The sequence below is a fragment of the Nycticebus coucang genome, chromosome 20, assembly GCF_027406575.1.
Source record: "Nycticebus coucang isolate mNycCou1 chromosome 20, mNycCou1.pri, whole genome shotgun sequence".
NCBI lineage: Eukaryota > Metazoa > Chordata > Mammalia > Primates > Lorisidae > Nycticebus > Nycticebus coucang.
In genome coordinates, this window is record NC_069799.1 from 52,775,829 (window position 1) to 52,785,253 (window position 9,425).

The window sequence follows — 9,425 nt, forward strand, 5'->3', positions numbered from 1 at the left end:
AGAGCGGTTGTAAGGACATTGAATCTCAAAGAGAAGGGGCCAGGGTTTCATTGCTTTCTTCCCAGGCAGATTTGCTCCCAGTGACCACCTCTGTATGCCAAGCTTTGCGGGAGAGACTTTGTCAGGTCACAGAAGGATCTCTTACCCTTTCTCTCAGAGCAGTAGGTGCTTGTTCATCATGTATTTACATAACTAAGAAAGGCCACTTATCAATTTTTTCCTGGACAAAAAAACAAATAATTTTTTTCTTTTCCTTTCCTTTTTTCATTTTTTTTTCTTTTTTTTTTTTTTTAATTTGGAACTAAAAAAAGGATTATGTTTATTGAGGGCAAGCGTATGCAAACAATGTAAAAAACAAAAGCTCATCTGGCATTTAATTAACTTTTTCTTCTCTGCTTGACAAATGGGAGTTGGATTTTATTTGTATATATTCTAAGGATCCTGATCTGCTCATGAAATCCTTCTATAGGGAGAAGCTGTGGGGCAGATGTTTGAAGCAATCCTTTGAGAGAACACTTTTCAGGGCAGAGTAATTGCTCGGTGCTGCCGACTTCTTTCCCTTCTGCTTCATGTGCACTACAAAATAGTCGTTGCACGCGATGGTGAGGCCCGCAATCAGGGAAAAGCAGCTCTGGAAGCCCACTTTGTCATCCCAGCACTGGTCCAGGTCCTTCATTATTTTGTCTAAGGCCAGAGGGTCTTTTTGATTTTCCAAAAATCCCGGGAACTCCTTCTCCATGAGCACTCTGAGGTCCTCCTTTGTTAAGTAGCCTTTATCCCCAGCAAATTTGTGAAATGTGAACATCATGGTTTCCATGGCGTGCTCCATCTGAGATGGCATTTTGGTGAGATCTACTGGGCCGAGAGGCGTGGCGGACGCCAGCTGGCTGAGGCGCGGGGCGGCGAACTCCTTTTTTCATTTCTTTTCTTTTTTTTTTTTTTATTTTCTTTCCTTTCCTTTTATTATTTTTCTTTCTTTCCATCCTCTCTTTTTTTTAAATTTTTATTTATTTAGAGACAGAGTCTCACTCTGGCACAGTAACTAGAGTGTGGTAGCATTATAGCTCATAGCAACCTCAAGTTCTTTGGCTCAAGCGACCCTCTTGCTTCAGCCTCCCAAGTAGCTGGGACTACAGGGGCCTGCCACAACACCCAGCCATTTTTGTTGTTGTTGTTGAAGTTGTCATTGTTGTTTAGCAGGCCCAGGCCAGGTTCGAACCCACCGGGTCAGGTTCGAACCCACCAGCCCCCGTGTATGTGGTCAGAACCCTAACCACTGAGCTATAGGTGCCAAGCCAATGTCTGGCTATTTTTTTAGAGACGGGATCTTACTCTTGCTTGGGCTAATCTTGAACCCATGAGCTCAGGCAATCTGCCTTTCTCAGTTTCTCAGAGTGCTAGGATTACAGGCGTGAGCCACCGTGCCTGGCAAAAAAAAAAAAAAAAAAAAAATTTAAATAGATATTATCAAATGACCCTCTTTACAGGTTGTATCAATTTGCACTTCCTCAGGACAAGTATGGGTGGTGCCTGTGGCTCAAGGAGTAGGGCGCCGGTCCCATATGCCAGAGGTGGAGGGTTCAAACCCAGCCCTGGCCAAAAAAAAAAAAAACCAAAAAATTAAAAAAAAAAAATTGACCTAAAGTATGTGCATTCAGCCAAGTGGCTGAATTTTGAGTTACATACCTATCACCTGCCTATTTAGTATAAGCTTTGGGAACTTTGTAGCAATGGCTGCCCTAGTCAGTCTCCCAGACAAGGGTTAGTATCTAGGAATGCTCTTTGGCTGGTTCCACATCCTCTATCTACCTTTAAGCCTCCTTCCTCTTTGTTTTGTGTGTTTCCCTGGGTGATTAGATTCTTTCTACAGCTTCATGATTCCCAGACACCTTCCAGATCTATCAATATATCTTCAGATTCAAACCCATATTTTATTTTGTGCCCATTTGTGTATAATTACGTAGAGAGATAAATCCTATTTCTCCACTCTAGGAAAGTCCAGATTGCAGACAGGAGTCAATTTTGATGTATTTGAGGGAAAAAGGAATGTTCAGTCCACAGGAAGGGAGGGTGGTGGTTTACGCTTCCAAAGAAGTCAGTGACTGGATGATACTGAAGAGCGATAGCTTCGGCTTTGTGTTGAAGGGTAAAAAGGTCATAATCCCAAAAGTTTTAGTGGGAAAAGGAAAATAAAAGTAGTGGGTGTACCACTGCCAGAGCTTAGTCACAGGCCTTTCAGGCTCTTTATAATCACTCCTCCAGGGAGTGAGAGTTGTCTTTCTAAAAGACAAGTCCTACCCTCAGCCTGAATGTCTTGCCTTTGTGGCCTCCAGAATAAAATCTAAGTGATTTAGCACAAAGTCATTAGGCATCTGCAATTCTGTCCTCCCTCTCAGCTTCTCTGCTGCATGTTTTCTCTATTCTTCCTTCTCGCCTCATTCCCACCTGCCCCCATAGTAGGGTGTTGCAGCCATGCTGAACTTGCTGTGTTTTTTTGTTTGTTTGTTTTGAGACAGTCTCACTATGTTGCTCTCGGTAGACTGCCATGGCATCACAGCTCATAGCAACCTCCAACTCTTGAGCTCAAGTGATTCTCTTTCCTCAGCCTCCCAAGTGGCTGGGACTACAGGCACCCGCCACAGTGCCTGGCTGTTTTTTTTTTTTAATTGTTGGGAATTCATTGAGGGTACAAGAAACCAGGTTACACTGATTGCGGTAAAGTCCCTCTTACAATCGTGTCTTGCCCCCAAAAGGTGTGGCACACACCAAGGCCCCCATGCCCAGCACCTGGCTATTTTTAGAGATGAGGCTGGTCTCAAATCTGTGCATTCAGGCAATCCACCCGCCTCAGCCTCCAAGAGTGTTGGGATTACTGGCACCTGGCCTGAACTTATTATTTGATCTCTCCTTTTCCTTCCTAGTTTACCTAGTGATTGGAGATTGGGTTAAAGGGTAACTTGTTTCATGAAGTCTTTTCTACATTTTCTCTATTTATTTGTTTACTTTTTAGAGGCAGCGTCTCACTCTGTCTTCTAGGCTGGGGTGTAGTGGTGTGATCATAGATCACTGCAGTCTCAAACTTCTGCGCTCAAGCCATCCTTCCATTTCAACCACCCACGTAGCCAGGACCACAGGTGTAGGCCATCAGGCCCAGCTAATTCTTTTATTTTTTGTAGGGATAGGGTCTTTTTTTTTTCTTTTCCCATTGCTTATTTTTATTTCTTTGCTTTGTTGTTGTTGTTGAGACAGAGTCCCACCCTATGCCTTTAGCAGAGTGCAATGGCATCATAGCTCACTGCAACCTCAGACTCAGGCTGTGGGCATCCCACTCCCTCAGCCTCTGGAAGCTGCTGGGATTATCGGTGCTTGTCGAGGAGCCCGGCTGGGTTTTTCCATTTTATTTTTAGGAGTCGAGTCGGGGTCTCACTGTCACTCAGGCAATTCTCCCTCCTCATCCTCCCACGGTGCTGGGATTATAGGCATGAGCCATTGCGCCCAGAGAGATAGGGTCTTGCTATATATATATATATATATATATATATATATAGTCTCACTTTGTTGCCCTGGGTAGAGTGCTGTGGTGTCATAGTTCACAGTAACCTCAAACTCTTGTGCTCATGCAATCCTGAGTAGCTGAGACTACAGGTGCCTTCCACAACGTTTGTCTAGTTTTTCTATTTTTAGTAGAGACGAGGTCTTACTCTTGCTCAGGCTGGTCTTCTGAGCTCAAGCAATCCACCCACCTCAGCCTCCAGAGTACTAGGATTACAGGCACAAGCCAACAGGCCTGGACAGGTCTTACCGTATTGCCCAGGCAGGTCTCGAACTCCTGGCCTTAAATGATCCTCCCACCTCAGCCTCTCAAAGTACTGGGATTTCAGGCATGAGTCTCCAAGCCTGGCTTTTACTTTTTCTCATAAAGAACTCTTTTTTTTTTTTTGTTTGAGACAGAGAGTCTTATTCTGTTGTCCTGGGGTTGAGGGCTGTGGTGTCATCATAGCTCACAGGAACCTCAAACTCTTGGGCTCAAGTGATCCTCCTGCCTCAGCTTCCTGAGTAGCTGGGACTACAGCACCTGCCACAATGCCCACCTAGTTTTAGAGATGGAATCTTGCTCTTGCTTAGGCTGATCTTGAACTCCTGACCTCACGCAGTCCTTCCACCTCAGTTTTGGGCCTCCATGCCTGGTACTGTTACATTGTTTGACAGGTACTTCCATGAGGACTGAGTCTAAGTGTCCTATAGTCCCAGTCACTCACAATGCTTGGCACATTAGGCACTCAATTCGAAATTGTTGAATCAATGACTGAAGACTGCTAGTCTAAAGTAGCAATGTGAGTTAGGGGCAAATCCCTTATTCTCATCTGAAATCAGTATTTTTTTTTTTAATTTTTTTATTAAATCATAACTGTATACAATGATATGATTATGGGGCATCATACACTCACTTCATAAACCATTTGACACATTTTTATCACAGTGGTTAACATAGCCTTTCCGGCGTTATCTCAGTTACTGTGCCAAAACATTTACATTCTACATTTACCAAGTTTCGCAAATACCCCTGTAATATGCACCACAGGTGTGATCCCAGTATTTTTATTTGTAAAGCTTGTCTCTTGCTGCCTTAAGATTTTATAATTCTGGGCAGTGCCTGTGGCTCAGTGAGCAGGGCACCGGCCCCATATGCCGAGGGTGGCGGGTTCAAACCCAGCCCCGGCCAAACTGCAACAAAAAAAAAAAGATAGCTGGGTGATGGGTGGCGCCTGTGGCTCAGTGAGTAGGGCACCGGCCCCATATGCCGAGGGTGGCGAGTTCAAACCCAGCCCCGGCCAAACTGCAACAAAAAAATAGCCGGGCGTTGTGGCGCACGCCTGTAGTCCCAGCTGCTCGGGAGGCTGAGGCAAGAGAATCGCGTAAGCCCAAGAGTTAGAGGTTGCTGTGAGCCGTGTGATGCCACAGCACTCTACCCGAGGGCGGTACAGTGACACTCTGTCTCTACAAAAAAAAAAAAAAAAATAGCTGGGCGTTGTGGCGGGCGCCTGTAGTCCCAGCTGCTCGGGAGGCTGAGGCAGGAGAATCGCCTAAGCCCAGGAGTTGGAGGTTGCTGTGAGCTGTGTGACGCCACGGCACTCTTCTGAGGGCCATAAAGTGAAACTCTGTCTCTACAAAAAAAAAAAAAAATATATAAAAAATTAAAAAAAAAAGATTTTATAATTCTAGGATGCTATGTGTCTCAACTCTTGAAATTAAAACTTGAGAAGTATTACTTTTAGAGTGCCATGGCGTCATAGCTCACAGCAACCTCCAACTCTTGGGCTTAAGTAATCATCTTTCCTCAGCCTCCCTAGTGTCTGGGACTAAAGGCACCCACAATGCCCAGCTATTTTTGTTGTTGTTGCTGTCATTGTTGTTTAGCAGGCCCAGGCCAGGTTCGAATCTGCCATCCCTGGTGTATGTGGCTGGTGCCCTGACCACTGGGTTATGGGCACTGAATCTCTTTTTTCTTTCTTTCTTTTTTTTTTTGAGACAGAGCCTCAAGCTCTTGCCCTGGGTAGAGTGTGGTGGCTTCACAGCTCACAGCAACCTCCAGCTCCTGGGCTTAAGCAATTCTTCTGCCTCAGCCTTCCAAGTAGCTGGGACTACAAGTGCCTGCCACAACACCCGGCTATTTTTTGGTTACAGCCGTCATTGTTGTTTGGCGGGCCTGGGCTGGATTCAAACCTGCCAGCTCAGGTGTATGTGGCTGGCACCTTAGCCGCTTGAGACACAGGGGCTGAGCCGAATCTCTTTTTCTTTTTTTTTTGAGACAGAGTTGCCCCTAGTTGAGTGCTCTGTCATCATAGCTCACAGCAACCTCAAACTCTTGGGCTCAAGGGAGTCTCTTGCCTCAGCCTCCCAAGTATCTGGGACTACAGGTGCCTGCCATAATGTCCTGCTATTTTTAGAGATGGGGTCTTGCTCTTGCGCAGGCTGGTCTTGAACTCCTGAGCTCAAGCAATCCACTTTGGCCTCCCAGAGTGTTAGGATTACAGGCGTGAGCCACCTCGCCCGGCCCATACTTTTACTCTTTAAGTTGCTATAATCATACTTCATTACTATGAAATCTGATGAGTAGCCTGATTTCATTTCTGACAATGACTGGCATTTCAGGTTTGCTATATCACTGAGCATGAGATATATAAATTTACCATGCCATAATCAAAGAGCTTGATGAAATTGTATTATTTTTTTCAAGGGCAGTACCAGAACTCCTTCAATGTATGTGAATGTTTTTCTTATATTTTTCTGGTATTTTCCTCCTTGAAATTTTTTTAAATTTTGGTCAAATATACGTAACATTTTCCATTTTAACCACTTGAAATTGTTCCCTCTTGAATTGTATTAGCAAATAATTCAAGGACATTATTCCAATTTTGCCCCTGAAACCTATAAAACACTCAGTAACACACTGAGTATTTATCTATATCAATATATAGATTTCCCCAACAGCTGGTGGAAATATGCATATGAAGTTCATCACTTAGAATAAACAAAGATACCATATTTCAGAGCCATCTCATTTGTGAGGGTATTATAAACAGTACAGAGCCAACCTATTATAAAGGCTTGAGCGCTTCCGAAGGCAGTCACTACTCAAAGCCAAGGCAAATATTTTGGTGAAGAATGAAAGACTAATTTAAACACATGTGAGAAAAGTTTGAACTTTAATTGGGTTTTGAAATAGCCTTTCAGTTTCTTTCTTAAATTTTATTCTTAGTTTTTGTATAACTATAGGCTAGTAGGAATAGTAAGTGTAGAAATTAGGTCTTTTTTTTTGTTTGTTTTCAGACAGGGTCATACTCTGTCACCCTGGCTAGATTGGGGCCATCATAGCTCACTGCCACCTCAGACTCCTGAGCTCAAGTCACCCTCCTGCCTTAGCTTCCTGAGTAGCTGGAACTCCAGGTGTATGCCCCATAACTGGTGTGCACCACCAGCCCCCGCCCAGCTAAGTTTTCTTTTTTTTTTGTAGAGACAGAGTCTCACTTTACCGCCCTCGGGTAGAGTGCCATGACGTCTACACGGCTCACAGCAACCTCTAACTCTTGGGCTCACGCGATTCTCTTGCCACAACCTCCCAAGCAGCTGGGACTACAGGCGCCCGCCACAACATCCGGCTATTTTTTGGTTGCAGTTTGGCCGAGGCTGGGTTTGAACCCACCACCCTCGGCATATGGGGCCAGCGCCGTACTCACTGAGCCATAGGCGCTGCCCGTTTTCTATTTTTTTGTGAAGACATGATTTCACTCAGGCTGGTCTCAACTCCTGGCCTCAGGCAAGCCTTTCACCAAAGTGCTGGTATTGTAGGCGTGAACCACTGTGCCCGGTTTTCATGTTTCAGTTCTTTTACCTAGTAAAACCCAGATTTCAGAAAAAAAAATTCTTTTTTTAATCAATTTCATTTGTCATGAGAAGTCACTCTTTCTTTCTTTCCTTTTTTTTTTTTCCAGTTTTTGGCCAGGGCTAGGTTTGAACCCGCCACCTCTGGCATATGGGGCTTGTGCCTTACTCCTTTGAGCCACAGGTGCCACCCAAGTCACTCTTTCTCAAGAGTGACAACAGCTTTGGCAAATAACAATTGATGATCAAATCTGAGAAAACATTCCAACACAAAAATCTGGTCTTTCCAATGCGGTATCATGCTGCTCGGGATATGTGGAGGTAGAGAGATTTCTTCCCATTTTGTAGCTGGAGGAGGTTAGAGTAAATCAGTTCAGCTGTTTTTCTATAAAATGATTTAAAAAAACTCCCGGTGACCTTTTTCTACCCTCAAATAACTTTAAGAATAGTTAGACATAAAAACTTCAAACTCTACATATTCATAGCCCTCTGAGGAATATAATCATTGTTAGTTTGAGAAAAAGCTCAGGATTTTTTTGAGTTGGAAAGCTCTAATATTACATGTTTGCACATGCTTGGTATGTAACTCTTCATCTGCTGATGAAAATTGATATTTGACTTTCTAGCTTATAGGTATATGCTGGATTTTTACTTTATTTACCATGTCATAGAGCTTACCAAAGTTTATGGAATTTATGTGGCAACCTTTATATTGAAGTTAAAACTTTACATCTGTTAGGCAATATAAAAACAGATATCTTACTATGACATTGTGCAAATTACACAGAAAGTCTTACAGTGGTGACTCCCAAAGAAATGATCTCAGCCCTATTCAGGTCCCATCAAAGGAGACTGAGTCTGTGGCACTCCATGGGAAAGGGTATTTTGGGAAGCTCCGTAAAAGATTTTTACATGCATTCTTCATGGAGCCCTAAGCAAAGATTATTGATTGCTAGTATGGCTGGGACATCTAGGGTTTAAAAATAACTTTCATCAGAGTTTCATTTAGAACTGTTTTTTTTTTTTTAGACAGTGAGACAGACCCTTGGTAGAATGCCCTGGATCATTAGCTGACAGCAACCCCAACTTCTTGGGCTTGAGCAGTCCTCTTGCCTCAGCCTCCCAAGTAGCTGGGACTGCCGACGCCTGCCATAACACCTGATTATTTTCAGAGACAAGGTCTTGCTCTTGCTTAGGATGGTATTGAACTCCTGAGCTCAAGCAATCCACCCGCCTTGGCCTCCTAGAGTGCTAGGATTACAGGCATGAGCCACCTTGCCTGGCCACATGTAGGACTTCAAAAGTAATTCCTTCTTGCATGCCTGGTATGCACCCCCTGAATGTTTGGCTACCACTCAAAACACAAGATCTTTGTAACATCTTGTTCTGTGGTTTAAGTTCTGTATTGTTCTGCATTTATCTTCCATCCTAGGGTGGAAAGGGTTCTCTGCTATGAGCCCCTTGTTGATTTCCTCAAGAGGTGTCTGCACCTGTTATGGATTGAAGTGTGCCTCTCCCCAAATCAATATGTTGAAGCCCTAACTGCCAGTACTTGAGAATGTGACCTTATTTGGAGAAAGGGTCTTTACAGAGGTAATCAAGTTAAAGTGAGGTTATCAGAGTGGGCTCTAATCCATTGAGACTGGTATCTCTATAAAAAGGGTAAATTTGGACATAGAAACAGACACACGCAGAGGGAAGATGATATGAAAACACAGGGAAAGGATAGCTGTCTACAAGGCCAAGGAGAGAGGCCTGGATTAGACCCTTCCCTCACAGCCCTCAGAAGGAACCAACTGTTTTGACACTTTAGTTGTGGGCTTCTAACCTCCAGACTATGAGAAAAAAAAATTTTTTTTTTTGAGGAAGAGTCTCATTTTGTTGCCTAAACTAGAGTGCCATGGTGTCAGCCTGGCTCACGGCACAATCTGGAACTCCTGGGTGCAAGAGATCCTCCTACCTCAGTTTCCAGAGTAGCTGGGCTTATAGACTTAGCTAATTGTGTGTGTGTGTGTGTGTGTGTGTAGTAGAGATGGATCTTG

General features: G+C 43.9%; 1 protein-coding gene across 1 annotated transcript; it reads right to left on the bottom strand.

Annotated features, from left to right (window-relative positions):
• Positions 1-343: 343 nt before the first annotated feature.
• LOC128572897 (protein S100-A10-like) lies at positions 344-902 on the bottom strand. Its single transcript, XM_053573033.1, has one exon. It carries the CDS (start codon positions 839-841, stop codon positions 464-466), a length of 378 nt encoding a protein of 125 aa, XP_053429008.1. The 5' UTR covers positions 842-902; the 3' UTR covers positions 344-463.
• Positions 903-9,425: the final 8,523 nt, after the last annotated feature.